This window comes from Sparus aurata, chromosome 12 (assembly GCF_900880675.1).
Source record: "Sparus aurata chromosome 12, fSpaAur1.1, whole genome shotgun sequence".
Taxonomy (NCBI): Eukaryota; Metazoa; Chordata; class Actinopteri; order Spariformes; family Sparidae; genus Sparus; species Sparus aurata.
The window spans coordinates 27,707,672-27,725,208 of record NC_044198.1 but is presented as its reverse complement, the minus strand read 5'-3'; the positions used below and the strand labels follow the sequence as shown (position 1 = coordinate 27,725,208).

The 17,537-nt window shown below is 43.4% G+C and overlaps 2 protein-coding genes and 1 pseudogene across 3 annotated transcripts; all 3 read right to left on the bottom strand.

Moving 5' to 3' along the window:
- Positions 1 to 707: 707 nt before the first annotated feature.
- Positions 708 to 3,366, bottom strand: LOC115592244 (proteinase-activated receptor 2-like). The gene is made up of 2 exons (XM_030434807.1): positions 3,159 to 3,366; positions 708 to 2,362 (listed from the first exon to the last, which is right to left on the bottom strand). Exons 1-2 carry the CDS (start codon positions 3,256 to 3,258, stop codon positions 1,269 to 1,271), a joined length of 1,194 nt encoding a protein of 397 aa, XP_030290667.1. The 5' UTR covers positions 3,259 to 3,366; the 3' UTR covers positions 708 to 1,268.
- Positions 3,367 to 5,677: 2,311 nt separating this feature from the next.
- On the bottom strand, positions 5,678 to 10,138 carry LOC115592242 (proteinase-activated receptor 2-like). Its single transcript, XM_030434802.1, has 2 exons — positions 9,931 to 10,138; positions 5,678 to 7,300 (listed from the first exon to the last, which is right to left on the bottom strand). Exons 1-2 carry the CDS (start codon positions 9,998 to 10,000, stop codon positions 6,228 to 6,230), a joined length of 1,143 nt encoding a protein of 380 aa, XP_030290662.1. The 5' UTR covers positions 10,001 to 10,138; the 3' UTR covers positions 5,678 to 6,227.
- A 2,529-nt stretch (positions 10,139 to 12,667) lies between these two features.
- Positions 12,668 to 16,258, bottom strand: LOC115593273 (proteinase-activated receptor 1-like; annotated as a pseudogene). The gene is made up of 2 exons (XR_003986278.1): positions 16,045 to 16,258; positions 12,668 to 15,613 (listed from the first exon to the last, which is right to left on the bottom strand). The product of XR_003986278.1 is annotated as a proteinase-activated receptor 1-like (transcript).
- Positions 16,259 to 17,537: the final 1,279 nt, after the last annotated feature.

Genomic DNA, 17,537 nt, shown 5'->3' with positions numbered 1-17,537 from the left:
GCCGGTGACTCACTTCACGCAGGAATTCGACGGGTTATGTAATACGACAGGAGTTTCACAGATACTGCATCCTGTGTGTTATCTGTCAGAGAGACGATGTGACGATACCACCTTTGTACTCATCAACACAAGCGTGACGATTACAAACCGCCATGAAACGTGTTGCAGGCTGCAGGAGCGGATATTAAATACACCTCTGCTGTCAGTGATTTGACTAAAGCAACATACAAGTCCTGACTTCATCAATACTCTCTTGTTCCATTCCTCTGAGCACATCAGGCTGATTTGGTTATTCTACTACAGATCTCATTGGTTTTAAATATCAGAGCTGCGACAATCGCTCGAAAATGGCCTAAATTCTCTGATTCCAGTTTGTTAAATGTGATTATTTGTGTGACAGTGAACTGAAGATCTTTGTGTTGTGGACACAAAACAAGATGTTAGAGGATGAAACACTGATCGATCACCACATTAAATGACCATAACAATAATCTTTAGTCACAGTCTTTTTATATTAATTGCAAAAGTAATATGTGCTTCACCCTTCAGTCACAGATCCCACATGGAGTTAGTTACAGGCTACAACTTCAGTCCTGCTTCTTTAGCCTATATTTCTTTGCATTTTGGGGAATAAACTCCATTAAAATAATGCAGAATTAGCCATTAGCACCTCCTGTTTGCAGAGTACTCATGTACATACAGACAAATGTCATGAAATCACTTTAATACTGAAGAAAACATAAAACATGAAGATTCTTAAGCAAGTTCTGCAGTTCTGTTTTCTATGATTTGCTGGGAGGATTGTCTGATTCCAGCTTCTCAACCGTGAATGTTTTCTGGTTTCTTTCTTTTCTGGTTTCTACATTTGATCCCACAGGGAAATACTGACACAACACTGAGATCATAAAATTTAGATTTTTAATAAAAGATAAATACAACAGGGCTGAAAATAATCGTTAGCTGCAGCCTGAGTAGAAATATTAGGGTAAAAAACAGTTTTTGTGCAGCCGACAGGACGAAAGCTCAGTCTATATAAAACAAGTAAAACAAGTATTCACATTTTGACACTAAAAGCAGCTCATAATAACGGCATCTTAAAATGCACTCAGCGCAGTCATCTTCACATTTAAAGTTCATCTTTGGTTCTCTGATGCGTTGAGGTCGTGTTTGTTCAGTCCGAGTTCCAGCAGGCCTGAACGCAGCCGGTTTCAGTTCACCAGAGGGAGCGATGCCAGAGTTCCCATCAGTCTTTGCTCTGTGATATCCCACTAGCAGCTGCTGCTCTGCGTGTTCCCGCTGTCCGACACGAACGACTTGCTCTTCCTGGAGTATTTCATGGAGCTGAAGGAGACCCTCATCCTCTCCACAGTCCGGCTGCTCCGGCACAGCAGCGTGTTCTTCACGTGGTTCCTGAAGTCCTCCGACACAAAGTAGTAGATGAACGGGTCGAGGCAGCTGTTGAGGCTGGCCAGGCACAGCGTGGAGATGTAGAAGCTGTAACCGTTGTTGACCACGCCGTCCTTCAGGAGAGAGTAATGCACCACCAGCATGATGTTACTGGGGATGAAGCAGACGAGGAACGTCACCAGCACCGTGACGATCAGCACCACGGCTCTCTGGCGGTTCTTTGAGGCCGTGCTGTTGTCCTCCATGCTGTTCCCCAGAGCTCTGAGCAACAGAACGTAGGCCACAACGATCACCACGCAGGGGACCAGGAACACCACCATCCCCATGAAGATGAAGTAGTAGTACGGCAGCTGGACTGAAGGGAACGGGTTGAGCCGGTCCTCGATGACGATGACGTCGTGGCAGGTGGTGATGTTGGGGTCTTTGACCTTGACCGTGTGGTTGTAGAGGTACAGCGGCGTGGTGGTGAGCCAGATGAACGCCCAGATGGCCACGCAGACGCCGATGGCCAGTTTGTTGTTCTTCCTCTGCTGGGACAGAGGATGAGCCACCACCCAGTATCTCTGCACGCTGAGGCAGGCGATGAAGAGGACGGAGCAGTACATGTTCCCGTAGAAGAAGCCCATCAGAACCTTGCACAGCCCCTCGCCGTAGATCCAGTCGTTGCCGCTGAAGTGGTAGGAAATCTTCAGGGGCGTCCAGATGACGAAGAGCAGGTCGGCCAGCGCCAGGTTGGCCATGTAGATGGACGACGGGCTCTTCTTCTTGGTCCTGAACAGGAACACCCAGATGGCCATGCCGTTGGCGGGAAGTCCCACCACGAACACGATGATGTAGACGATCGGGATGAAGACGGTGGTGAGGCGACTCTTCAGCGTGTCTGCGGTCGTCGGGTCCACGACAGCTTGACACGAGTTTTCAGGGTCCTTGAAGCCGATAAACGTTCGTCCTTTACCTGAAAATGGACGAAGTACAACTTTCAATAAGACTAGAAGGAAGCACATTTACTGGAGTAGAATTTGAATTACTTTACTTGATTATTCCCATTTTCTGCTACATTATAAAGGCAAATATTGTACTTTTATTTAATAACTTTAGTTACTAGTTACTCTACAGATTACATGCTGCATCAGAGCATCAACTGTCTCTGTGGTGCGTTCAGGAACAGCTGGGACAAATCCTACTGATTCTACCTTTAACTTTAATAGTCTTTGAATTCTATTAATATGACGTGAGCTTCAGTTAGCTTTGACCACAAATGTCCTTCAGAGGGAGACTTTTTACTCTGATACTCTGAGTACATGTCAGAGCCTGTAATCTATTACTTTACTGGAGTAAACAAGCTGAATCAGTACTTTTACGTCTATATTTAAAAATACACAATTCATTTCTGTATTTTGAAGAAAATATCGTCACATTTTTTACTCTAAATACCTCGATATCGATATTTTGTCGATGCTGTCAGCATGTCTACTGTTACAAATATGAACACAATGAGATTTTTAATATCAATAATCATCAGTTATGTGGTTTTAATGAGTAACTGCGTACAGACAAGAACTAGAACAGGTAGAGCAGTCATAATGACGTCACTTTACTGTCAGGAGCCTCTAAAACAACACACACCTGTCCGGTCCGCGCACGAGCACATGTTAAAAGTTGATTTAACGTGCTGCTCTTATTTCTGTCTGTGCTGAAACTGGTAACAACCCAAGATTAAAGATTAAAGATTAGCTCCAGGTCTAACTCACCTCTCCCCTGGACTCCATTATCACAGTCACTTCCGGTTTTATCTGCAGCAGCTGAGCAGCACAAAAGCACCAGAACCAGCACCAGCCGACACCAGCCCATCTCTGTCCTCTGTGTGTACTTCGACCTTCTCTTCTCTCGTAAACTCCTTCAGAGTCTCTCCTTCTCCGTCTGAGAGCGACACGACAGTCAGCGGACACGCCCCGAATCTACCTTTTGTTGTGCGCCCCTGACGTCATCTCGGCCCCGCCCACCGGGTGGGTGGAAGTTTCCCCATCAGAAGTTTCCACCAGTGGAGGAAAAAAACGCTCCACATGCGTAAATAAACACATTTCAGAGTTGTTCTTCAGGTTTGAGTGTGTAAATACCTCACAGGTGGGATGTCTAAAGGAGCATTACGTAGTTTTTGGAGAGGAATCTTAATATTTACAATATTAATGAGGTAACAACTGGAGATCCACGATAGATATCAGACAGATAGATTATCAGCCTGATAATGGAACATTTTTATTGGTTATCGGCAGAGAAGAAGAAGAACAACAACAGCAAACTCGCTGCTGTAGCTGTGTAGAGCCGCGTGACGTAGACCAGACACACACGTCGTCACTGGTGTCTACAGCGAGCCTCCACGAGTCATAACACAAACTCTGAGATATATATTTATTCCATCAGAGAATAAACAAGCTGCTCTCAGAGGAAAACAAGGTCGCTGAACACTGTTTGAAGCTGGACAGGTGGCAGGGTCCGCCGCATGTAAACAAAGTAAAACAGTATAAACTGAGTCGTCCTTTAAGGTCAGTTTGTTTATTCAGTTTATTCAGTCAGTGAAGATGTTTCTCCAACTCTGCAGACTGCTCCTTTAAATGTTTTTTCACTCATTTATATTTTGTGACACTTTTTTTCGTCGCTGTCCGTTTGAAGAAAATGATAATCGTCTTTATTCTGATGTGCAAAAATAAACCTGCAGACGTCCTGATGATGCTGCCGTGACAGAACCACAACTGTCAGCCCGACGTGGTCCGATGTGAAAGTTAACAAAAATATCAGAAAATCAGTAGAAAAGGCAAAAAAGTCAATTTTGTGACCCCAGAAACTCTTTTTTGAGCCTCCAACACAAATATAAACTCAACACAGATTTTATTTATGCAAACTTTGTGTATATAAAGTAGTCAAGACAATTCTATAGAGGAAGAACAGCCGATACAACAAGCAAAATAGATTTAAACTTCCAATCGCCAGTGTGTTATATGAAAGCAAACTTAAATTATTTAAGTCACGGAAAGAAAAAGACATTTAAAGAGGAGCAACTAAACAAGAAACTGTTAGTTGCAGTGCGTCTTTTAAATTTACACAAAATAACCAACTGAACTATAGAAGAGATCTTCAGTTCAAACCCGTAACAAGGAGGATAAAAGAGCGGTTTATTCCAGCATAACTGTTCGGATGTTTCCTCCTCCAAACCACAGCAACCAGCTGTTTATCTGAACGCTTCATCACCTGCAGCAGTATTTATATCACACACAGTAAATGTTGATTTAAAACTGAATACCAGCGACTGCAGAGCAGCAGAGGCGTTCAGCAGCAGGACATTACCAAACAGGTCGAAGCACTTTTCTGTCTGCGGCTGCAAAATTTACTGACAAGTCACATTTCATCAGAGGTGTGAAGTAACTAAGTACAAATACTTTGTTGTTGTACTTCAGTACACGTTTCAGGTATCTGTACTCTGACTTTTCCTCTATACGTCTGAACACAAACATCTGAACTTTCTCCTCCTCACATTCTAAAAACAGGCTCGTTACTTTAGTTTGATGCATTTGAGGTGAATTATGGATTACTGTTATTCTGCGTCATCATGTCGCCTTCCCAACATCAGCAGACTGATTTTAAAAGCCGTAAGAAGGCGTAAACAGACAGAGAGGGAGACTGGAATGTGGAGAAAAGGCGTGTTAGTGTCTCGTATCTGCAGAGAGTTTCTGATTTTCTCTCTTTGTTGCTGCTCGGGACGCTTTACCAACCCAACATGTGTCTATTTGACGTCCTGGGAATGAGACTCAACAATCAACTGTCTTTGTGGTGCGTTCAGGAACAGCTGGGACAAATCCTACTGATTCTACCTTTAACTTTAATAGTCTTTGAATTCTATTAATATGACGTGAGCTTCAGTTAGCACAAACGTCCTTCAGGAGGTTAAAAACAATAGATTTTGAAAACAAGGAACTCTCAGCTCGACCTTTCCAACTACCTGCCTGAGCGTAAAGTCAGTAAACAAATAAAAAGGTTTCTGCTCGGCTCACCAGGTTACATTTAAAACCTTTGCTAAACTACGTAGAGAACAAATTCATATGTTTCACAATCATAAAAGGCTAAATTAACTCTGAAAACAAAGGAATGAAAGTCACCTGAGGCTCCACAGTCACACCTGAATTTATAGAGCTCTAAAGTCTCCTGACAGGCTGCAGAAGTCACACAAACAACTTTTTTACTACTCTCTAAGACTTTTAAAGGGAGAAAGACACAATCAGCTGGACTTTTACTTTTATTGACAAACTTTAAAACGTAGTTATACAGATAAAACTCCTGACTGTAAAAACACAAACGAGATATTCACACACACAGAGCATCATGGATCGTACAACATGCTACATTTCACACGTTTATGGTCTCAAAGCTTTTTAGCACTGATAGAGAATTCATCTTGATAAGAATCACAGTGTGGAATAAAATATCAGACACATTAAAAAGGAAAAGAGTTCATCCAGAAATTATCATTTACTCAGGTGAAGTCTCGTAGACACTTCTGACTTTACACCATCATCATGGAGGAGATGATGAACGGATTCGTATGTTTGGGTGAACTGTTCCTTTAAATATTCACATCCCGGTGAAACTGAACCAAGTGCTTTAAATAAAAGTTGTTCCATCATGTAAAAAATTATAATTCTGTACAAAAATAAAAACACAGTAACTTAAGACAACTCAGCCCGTCGAGGAGAAGACTCTCACACACCTGAAATAAAAACAGAAATCAATGAAAAGATTCACGTGTTAGCTTAAAACCCGGCGGCGCTCTAGCACTCGGTGCTGCCGGTGTTCCCGGTCTCTGAGGTGTACGTGTTGCTCTTCTTGGAGAACTTGAGAGCGCTGAAGGAAACCCGCATCCTCTCCACCGTCCTCTCGCTCCTGCAGAGGAACGTGTTCTTCACGTGCTGCCTGAAGTCCTCGGAGATGAAGTAGTAGATGAAGGGATCGAAGCAGCAGTTGAGACTCGCCAGGCACAGCGTGGTGATGTAGAATCCATACAGGCTGTTTTCAGCCTCGCCCAGCAGGTGGATGTAGTGCACCAGCAGCATGATGTTACTGGGGGTGAAGCACACGAGGAACATGATCAGCACGGTGACGATCAGCACCACGGCCTTCCGCCGCCTCTTGGCGATGGCTGGGTCCGCCATGCTGTTCCTGAGAGCCCGGAGCATCTGGACGTAGGATATGACGCACACGACGGCGGGAACAACAAATCCCAGAATTCCCATCGTGAGGAAGTAACCCGCTGCTGTTTTCTTCTGACTGGGCCTGGTGACGTCGTGGCAGGTGTGGATTTGGAGGTTTCTCGAGTAGACGTCCTGATCGTAGAGGTAGAGCGGGATCGTGATGAGCCAGACCACCAACCAGATCGCCACGGAGACGCCGACTGCCGTACAGTTGTTTCTCTGCCGCTGGCCGAGCGGGTTCACCACGGCCCAGTACCGCTGAACGCTGATGCAGGCGATGAAGGCGATGGAGCAGTACATGTTCCCGTAGAAGAACGCCACCAGAACCTTGCACAGCCCCTGTCCGTAGATCCAGTCGTTGCCGTTGAGGTGGTACGCTATCTTTAAGGGCACCCAGATGACGAAGAGCAGGTCGGCCAGCGCCAGGTTGGCCATGTAGATGGACGACGGGTGCTTCTTCTTCGTCCTGAACAGGAACACCCAGATGGCCAAGGCGTTGGTGGGGAGCCCCACCACGAACACGATGATGTAGATGATCGGGAGGAAGACGGTGGTGAGGCGACTCTGCAGGACTCTGCTGCCCTCGGCGCTGACCCACATCCCTTCATAGGTCTCTGTCCCACCGAAGCCTCTCGTGTCCGTTTCAGGCCCGTCTGAAACAACAAATCAATTCATCGGTTAGTCGATCAAAACACAAACAACTGCCAACTCATATAATGTGAAGATTATTTTCTTTGTTGGACAAAAGAAAACATTTGAAAACGAAGTTTGTGAAACTGTGAAGAGAAGTTTCAGGTTTGATCGACATTTTTATATTAAATGATTAGTAAATAAATGATATAAAGTCCTCCTCTCCTCCTCCTGATGATATAAAGTCCTCCTCTCCTCCTCCTGATGATATAAAGTCCTCCTCTCCTCCTCCTGATGATATAAAGTCCTCCTCTCCTCCTCCTGATGATATAAAGTCCTCCTCTCCTCCTCCTGATGATATAAAGTCCTCCTCTCCTCCTCCTGATGATATAAAGTCCTCCTCTCCTCCTCCTGATGATATAAAGTCCTCCTCTCCTTCTCCTGATGATATAAAGTCCTCCTCTCCTCCTCCTGATGATATAAAGTCCTCCTCTCCTCCTCCTGATGATATAAAGTCCTCCTCTCCTCCTGATGATATAAAGTCCTCCTCTCCTCCTCCTGATGATATAAAGTCCTCCTCTCCTCCTCCTGATGATATAAAGTCCTCCTCTCCTCCTCCTGATGATATAAAGTCCTCCTCTCCTCCTCCTGATGATATAAAGTCCTCCTCTCCTCCTCCTGATGATATAAAGTCCTCCTCTCCTCCTCCTGATGATATAAAGTCCTCCTCTCCTCCTCCTGATGATATAAAGTCCTCCTCTCCTCCTCCTGATGATATAAAGTCCTCCTCTCCTCCTCCTGATGATATAAAGTCCTCCTCTCCTCCTCCTGATGATATAAAGTCCTCCTCTCCTCCTCCTGATGATATAAAGTCCTCCTCTCCTCCTCCTGATGATATAAAGTCCTCCTCTCCTCCTCCTGATGATATAAAGTCCTCCTCTCCTCCTCCTGATGATATAAAGTCCTCCTCTCCTCCTCCTGATGATATAAAGTCCTCCTCTCCTCCTCCTGATGATATAAAGTCCTCCTCTCCTCCTCCTGATGATATAAAGTCCTCCTCTCCTCCTCCTGATGATATAAAGTCCTCCTCTCCTCCTCCTGATGATATAAAGTCCTCCTCTCCTCCTCCTGATGATATAAAGTCCTCCTCTCCTCCTCCTGATGATATAAAGTCCTCCTCTCCTCCTGATGATATAAAGTCCTCCTCTCCTCCTCCTGATGATATAAAGTCCTCCTCTCCTCCTCCTGATGATATAAAGTCCTCCTCTCCTCCTCCTGATGATATAAAGTCCTCCTCTCCTCCTGAGGATATAAAGTCCTCCTCTCCTCTCCTGATGATATACAGTCCTCCTCTCCTCTCCTGATGATATAAAGTCCTCCTCTCCTCCTCCTGATGATATAAAGTCCTCCTCTCCTCCTCCTGATGATATAAAGTCCTCCTCTCCTCCTCCTGATGATATAAAGTCCTCCTCTCCTCCTGATGATATAAAGTCCTCCTCTCCTCTCCTGAGGATATAAAGTCCTCCTCTCCTCCTCCTGATGATATAAAGTCCTCCTCTCCTCCTCCTGATGATATAAAGTCCTCCTCTCCTCCTCCTGATGATATAAAGTCCTCCTCTCCTCCTCCTGATGATATAAAGTCCTCCTCTCCTCCTCCTGATGATATAAAGTCCTCCTCTCCTCCTCCTGATGATATTACATCAGGTGCAGTGTTGTAGTCCACAGAACATTTCTGGAGCTTCACAGTAAAACAGAGTTGCAGCGTTCTGCTGAACACCTGAAGCAGCTGAGACTTGATTGAAAACAGAGAAACAACCACAGAAACATAAAATGTCTCCTCACAGCTCGTCTGCTGTGATCTGAGTCTCCTGCAGCAACGAGATCACAAACTGATCTGGAACAACGTTATTTACAACCTCAACATGTTGTCGACCTCGTGCTCACACTTCAGACGGGGCAAAGTTCAGCTTTTATTCAAGCAGCTGCAGTGATGTATAAAGATTCCTCGTTTAAAAAACGGTGTAAAGAATGAATGTTTCATCAGCTTGGGGCCTCCGTAGACTGCTTGTATTCAATTTCCAATTAAATTAACTACAGTGGCCCTGATCCTCTTCTGAAGGTCATCAATGATTATTTCATATTTGATACAACCTCCATTGGAGTTCTCACTTTTTATACTTCGGTTTTATATTTTCCTGTTATTTATTGTTTTTATTCTACATTCTGTGATTCTGTCGTGGCACTAAACTCAGCTGCACTCTGAATGAAGACACTGAAGGAATTCTGACCATGATAAAACCCAGTCCTGTCCCTGATGGACCCTGAACCTGACCCGGGCCTGCAGGTCAGCTCAGGATGTTTATGGAAAGCAGAAGTTGGACAGATTTACATGCAGGACCTGAGCGGAGAGTCTCCCCTCATCACTTCCTGTCAGCTGTGAGCTCCGAAGCTTCTGAACAACCAACACACACACACACACACACACACACACACACACACACACAGCGCTTATATACGATCTTTGTAGTCCAGTTAAATCACCGAGTGGATTCTGGTTCCGTCCGAACGTTTCTCCCGTTGAGACAAAACGAACAACACGGATGTAAATGATTAAATAAATGAATAAAGAGATATAAAAGGAGGAGGGTCTTACCGTCCTGCTGCGCCCCGCAGCTGAGCGCGCAGCACAGGAGGAGGACCAGGTGAGTCCGGCTCGGGGTCATGACTGGACTGGGTCGGTACTGAGTGCTGACGGGCTGCAGGAATGTCCGCGGGTGTGGCTGCTGCTCTTCTTCTCCTCGCTCCGTCTAACAGCCATCTGCCCTTTGCTCGAGGCTGCTTTCACACCTGCGTGACGTCACCCGGTCAGGTGACCGAGCGGAGCACCTACAGACACGCCTCATGTGGCTCCTGACGTCACGGACAACCCGGAACAGACAAGTCAATCTGTAATCAGTACACCTGCAGGATCAATAATGTCTGAGTGGAATGTAACTAAGTGCATTTACTCGAGTACTGTAATTACGTTACTGCAGAGAGGAATATTACTTTGTATTACTGCCGAACTTGATTACAATTGTAATGTACCTGTTAATTATAAAGTTCCATTCCGTGCTACTTTGCACTTAAATTACTCCATTACTTTTCAGAGGAAAGTACAGGCTGAAAGGAACTGAGTATATTTACTCAAGTATTTAAGTATTTAATTACAATGTTGAGGTACCTGTACTTCCATTTTGCTGCTTCGTATTTGTACTCCATTACATTTCAAAGGTGAATATTGTTTATTTATTTAAATCTTTTTAAAGTGGAGTAGAATTTAATGTATTCTACTCCACTACATTTGTTTTATATAAATAAATAGCTACTAGTCAGGATGTAACTAAGTACTTTACTCCAGTACTCGTCATACGGGTGACTTTCAGCTTCCTACAGATCTGTATATAAAAGAGTCTGGTGGTTTTAAAGCACGACAGCGCAGTGAGATGATCCTGGCGGACTGTTTGGACCTCCGTCAGCTGAGGTAAACGGGAGCAGTGATGGAGAACCGGTTCTGTCAGCAGTAAATAAACATCTGCAGCCTGATGTGAAGCAGAGCGCTCCACATGTGTCCACATGAACAGGACAGACGTGGTTTCTCTTCCTCATAAAGTGGATGTGAGGGGAAATAAAAGTGGGTCAAACTATAATCTTCATTTAATCACCTGCTTTATTGACCCGGCAGTAAACATCCTGCTGTTTGGACTCCAGAGGCTCGTCGGCCTCGTTCACCAAATCAGTGACTGAGTATTTTCATCCAGGAGGCAGAAACCCATTCGTGGAGCTCGACTGATGACTTAAAGAGGATCAGAGAAGCTTCTGTGTTGTTGTTAGTGACTCCTGGGTGTGTTTCATTCTGAGGAAGTACAAATAGAGATATCTGTGTGCATCTGTGAGAGAGGGTGGCACAAAATGGCTGACAGAAAGCTCGTCCAATGAGCAGCAGCCATGAATATTACACTCATTTACCACTAAATACTAGTTTAGCAAGAAACACAGATTGGGATTATTAATGTTTGAAGCAGTTTCTGGCCTGATGGATGAATAATATAATATTAATGATAATGAAAATAAGCTTTAGAATAAATGTTGATAATGTGTGTGAGCTCACTAACACCTCAAAACACTTGTATTGAAAACTTTATCGGTAAAATTTTACAATCTGAGCGACAGGAGAAAGTTACTGAACACACTGATGTAGAGGAATGAATATTGAGGGAATATTGAGGGAATGATGAAGGAATATTGACGGAATTATGAGGGAATATTGAGAGGATGATGAGGGAATATTGAGAATTATCAGGGAATATTGAGGGGATGATGAGGGAATGATTATGGAATATTGAGGGAATGATGAAGGAATGATGAGGGAATATTGAGAATGATTAGGGAATATTGAGGGGATGATGAGGGAATGATTAGGGAATATTGAGGGGATTTTAACTTTGAATCATTTTTCTATGTTGAAGTCTGACGCAGCAACAAGGCCCCAAAGAGGGGAAGAGTTTGAGCTCTCTCCACGCTGACGTCACATTATTTATTACTGGAAATTATTTTGTGCAATCAACAGTTTTTGGTGAATGGCTACCAAAAGTCCCTCTACACTTGTCCCAATGTATTTTTAGTGTATGCGTCAGAAAAGCTTGGAAGCTACATGTTACTGAAAATATGAATACAAATTAAATCAAGTTTTTTAATTCAAAATATTTATTTTTTAAATATAACACATTTTCTTGAAATATTTATTAAAATGTGTCTGAGATTTTAATTTAAATATTAATAAAAGATATGTCTTTTTAAATTAAATATATTTTAATAGGATTTTCTTTGTACTAAAATATGAAGTACAATTTTATTTTTTAAATTCAAAATATTGTTTAAATATGACACAATTTTATCAAAACATCAACAAGAAATATGTTGCATTTTCATTTTCATTTTTTTAAAATAGGACATTGTAACTAAAATATGTTTTTTAAATCTTTATTTTTGAATGCAAAATATGTTTTAAATATGACATTCTATTTAAACTATGAAAATAATCCAGAACTTTAATGAAAAAAAAAAAAATTCTTTCTTTCCTTTCTTTCTTTCTTTAAAAAAAAAAAGATATTTGGATCATTTTACAGCTGTAGATGTTGAAGAGTGAACCCAGTTTAACTACTTTAAATACTTTAAAACCTTCAGTTTATCACAAACATTCAACATCAGGAGCATCTGGAGGTACAAGGTTTTCACCAAAAAGTACAATAGTAGTCATATGAAGTGAGATGTAGTCGAGTACATTAGTGTAAAGATGCATAAAAAGAAAATACTCAAGTACCCAAAATAAAGAACAGGTCAGACAGTTGTTTCAGTTTGGATTAAAAAGTTTTAAAAAGTATTTATTCAGTCAACATTTCCTTTACATCCAAACATAAGTCCATACACACTGGTAGTTGATATTGGAGTTTATCCTTCAGGTGATCTTTTACCAACAGTACAGTTGCATCACCTGCTGGAGGAGAAAACAACTTGGACGATGTTGTAAATCGACACGATGCAGATAAAGTACTTCACATTTCCCACCAGCAGAGAGCAGCAGGAAACCAGAGACTGTGAGCAGGTGAGGCTTTATATTCATCACACTCTCATGATGATGCTGTAACATATTTATTTATTTACAGACCAACGAGACAGAAAGTGGTGAATATTTTCATATAAAGTAAAAAGTAAGACTTTACTGACGGCTTTATAAAAGTGAAACATAAGTGCTTTAAAAGACGTTCAGCAGATTTATATACAAGAGAAAAAGGAGGTTGTTTACTTCCATTACATGTAAGAAATACAGCTTATAAACTTAAACAACACAGTGCAAAAATGAAAGCTCTTCATAGTATCGGCGGAGTTTCTCTCCAGAGCACTTCGTCGTCTAATCTCCACTTCCTTCCGTTCATTGTTCTTCACTTCATTCATCGCTCAGAGACGCGTCACTCTCCAAGTATTTCCCTCTGTTTGTTCTGATCCGGACGCAGTAAGCTGAACCCTTAATACTGTGCTCTTCAGTGACTGTCACCTGGACTTCACCACTAAATATTTCTGCCATCTTGGACAGTAAAGGAACAGTTCAGACACAAATGTAAACCCACTCCAATCCTCTCCTCCTCCTGATGAACGTGAAGTGTCGAAGTCCACAGAACAGTTCTGGAGCTTCACAGTCAAACACAGTTGCTGGATTCTGCTAAACGACGGAGACTTAACGATTTAAAACAGAGAAACAACAACATTTAAAGACACAAAATGGCTTTATACGGCTTGTGCAGAGTTATTCAGGATCCCAGATATGATGGACTATAATCTGAGCTGGTTGAAGGGATGACTACAGCGTTCCCAGAACAAAAAGCTCCACATGATGGACGATGACGTTGTTTATGAATTTGAGGTGTTTGAAGCGTCCTCCTCTCCACCTGTTCAGCCTCGTATGATTAAAACAACGTTGGCTGAATAGCAGAGGAAGCTAAGCTACGACAACGGTGTAACTGCGTGTCCTGGGTTCAGCTAACGGAGCTGGTCTGATAAGATAATAATAAACAGGACATGGAGACGTGATGTTGGTGCACTGAGCAGCAGCTTACTTCTTTCTCACCCTCGCGGCACGTTGTGGCTGCAACACATTCGATGAAGACAGGACGACAAATTCCAAAATATTAACAACAAACACACTTAAATCGAGTTAACTACTGATCCTCCTCAGCCACAGCAGAAGCACAAATATCCACGAACAATGAAGATATGAAGGGACATGGAGGACGGAACAAACGGGTTCTGGAGCCATTTTTGTTCTACTGTGAAGCTCCAGAAATGTTCTGTAGACCTCAACCGACAACCTGCCTTTAAATCGGTGTGAAGGGAGGAGACGACGACTGAATTATAATATACTCCTTTGAGTATATTCAGTAACATACTTTAAGACTTTAACATGTGAATACTTGAAGTGAAGTGTTCCTTTAGATTCTCAGCTGTAAGAGTCCGGTCAGTCGTTCTGACCGCCTGCTGATCCGTCACACCAGCAGTTTCTTGTACTGGCTGTTCAGGCTCTTCTCTAAAGAGTCTGACGTGTTTATTCTGGAGCTTTCTGTGCGGCTGGACTTCAGGATCGCTCGGCTGCTGGACCTGCATGAATCCGTCGCTGAATGACTGATGCTCTTACTCGCCCTGATCTTCTCACACCTCAGGACGCTGGACAGTTGTCTCTGACACTGGGACGATCCAAAGTAGTAGACCAGAGGATCCAGGAGGCAGTTCAGACTTCCCAGACACAGGAACACCAGGTAGGCTACGTAGGAGCCGTTGGGATCCTGCTGCTGGTTCTCCTTCATTCCCTCGTGGAACTGCAGGTAGTGGGCGAGCAGCAGACAGTTTGTGGGTGCGAAACACAGCACAAACATCACCAGAACCGTTACAGCCATCACCACCGCTCTTGTTCTCCTGCGGGAGCGTCCTGGGACTCCGGCAGGGACCCTGCTCAGGCACCAGATCACCCGAGCGTAGGACACCACCGTGACGAGTAGCGGCAGGAAGAAGAGGGCGCAGCAGAGGGTGACGAAGTAGATCCTGTACTTCCAGATCAGATCGTCTATGACCTGGACGTCATGACAGGTGGTGATGTTCAGTGCAGTGATGTGATGAGTCTGTTCGGAAAGGACGAGGGGCACCGAACCAGCAAAGGACAGAATCCACATGGTCACACAGGCGATGATGGAGTTGCGTGGCCTCCTCCAAGTCAGAGAGTTGATGGGGTAGACAACAGCGAGGAGCCGGTCCACACTGATGCAAGCTATGAGGAGGACCGAGCAGTACATGTTCCAGTAGAAGGCCTGCGGTGACCACACGGCACATGAACGGTCCGAATACCCAGTCGTTGCCTCTGAAGTGGTAGGAGATCTTGAAGGGGAGCAGGATGCCAAAGATCAGGTCAGCACAGGCCAGGTTCAGCATGTAGATCGCTGCCGGTTTCTTGGGCCGAATCCTCCGGGCGAAGGCCAGCAAGGCGCAGAAGTTGATCGGCACGCTGATGAGGACCAGCGAGTAGAAGGACGGGATGAGGACGGTGGACACGGGGCCCGTCAGGAACAGCAGCACATCCTCTGAGATGATCTGCCTTCTTGATTTGGTTGTGTTCGACTGCCCACCAGCTGTAGAATTATTCGGTTTGATTAAATTATCCTCCTCTCCGTAAATAACATCCAGGCTGAAGGGTTCATCTGTGACTGTTTCGTAACGGAGGCCAAAGGTCCTCCCAAAGTGTCCTCGACTGCCTGAAGGAGAAAATACATGTGTTAGAGCAAAAACACATTTAATGTTTTCAGTGTTACTGATTTATATTGAAGGAACAATCCACCCCAATATCAAACTTCAGCCCTCCTCTCCTCCTCCTGATGATATAAAGTCAGGCGAAAACAGTTCTGGAGCTTCACAGCAAAACAGAGTTGCAGAGTTGCTGCTAAACAACTGAAGTAGCTGGAGACTTGATTTTATGAAAAATGTCTGAATCTGAAACATAAAACACTTCAAGCAGCTCCCGATGAAGTTTCCTCTCAGATCCATCATGTCACGCAAGCTGATGTAAATTACATCATATCAAACATCTTCTGACATCATTTATTAATATTAACGTGTGTGTGTGTGTGTGTGTGTGTGTGTGATGCATCCACATTGTGAAGCAGAAAGTAATTTGAAGTCTTCTTACGGTTTCTGGCAGCAGCAGCAGCACACACGCACATCAGGACCACCAGCAGAGCTTTAGGACAAACTGAAGGAAACATTCTGCTGACTGAAAATAAAAATAGTTAAAATATCCGTTGATATCTTTTCCTCCTCTGTCACTCTCGACTCTCCGCTCTGTCCTCTTTGCTGCTCGTCTTCACTCACTCACAGTTGAACTGAGCTGTGGTTCCTCCCACAGTCCAGAGGGTCTCAAATGACCCCGTCCACCAATCAGCTGCCGCCTGCAGGCTCAGACACATTCCTCTGCAGTGATGTCATCTTCCCGTCACACAGCAGCAGCCGCATCCAATCAGACACGCCGCCTAATGAGCCACATCCAAAACAGGCCAGCTCCTGACGACCATGACATCATTCGTTTACTGTGATGCCTTCTGAACAATGTTTACAAATAAAAGTAAACTACATATATGTACATGTCATCTCATCTGATATTCAACAGTGTTTTTTTGTTTTTTAATCTGATCTCCAGAAATAAATAGATGCATGCAGTATGCAGCAGTAATCTGCAAAGTGACAAGTAACTAGAGTTATCAAACTAATGTAGTGAAGTTCAAGTAACTTAATATTTCAATTAATTTACATTAAATGTACTCAGTCACTTTCAACCACTAATTAAAATCAATATTTCCCTCTGCAATGAAGTGGAGTACAAAGTAACTAGTAACTAAACTCATTAAACAAAGTTAATTGAGTAAAATGCCCAGTATTGTCTTGAATGGAAGTATGATGTTACAGAAAGTGGAAATATTTTAGTAAAAGTTGTGCTTCAGTAGAGCGCTTGTAAAGTAAATGTACTTAGTTACTTTCCACCCCTGTAATCCACTCAGCCCTTCATCTGAAGTCTGTAAATCTGTAGTCTGATTACAGCCGCGCTGGTCATCACTTCATAAGTGCAGCTGCTGGAGACGAACACACGGGTGATGATCTGATCTCATCTTATTTATATGGACTTCGAGATAAAACCATCGTCAGAGCAGCTTGAGGGCGAACAGACGGTAAACAAACACAACGATTATTTGTTTTACGTGAAGCAGCTCATCTCTGAGGATCTCAAGAGCTTCCTGTGTTTACAGCAGCCAAATACAGATAGACAGTAAATTACAGTAAGGGCAGTCATATTATTAGAGTTCCTTGTTTACATTTTTTTTAAAAAGATTAATCGTGATCGTTAATCTCGACCTCCAGCTGTCTTGCATTTTCCCCTTTTTTAGCCTCTGTGATAAACGCCTACATGTTTAGGTTCTCATGTAAACCAGCTGTATGGAACTGAATCGAGCCGCTGCTCCCAGGAGAGCACGCCAGATTTATTTACGTCTTGACACATGACCTCAAAGTTCCCACTGCATCTGGAAGATACGAAGAAAACAAGCTGAAGTCTGAACACTGTAAAAATGACGACTGGCTAATAACAGCACTAGCTGATTCACAGTAGTGTACTGTAATTATGTTCAGTTT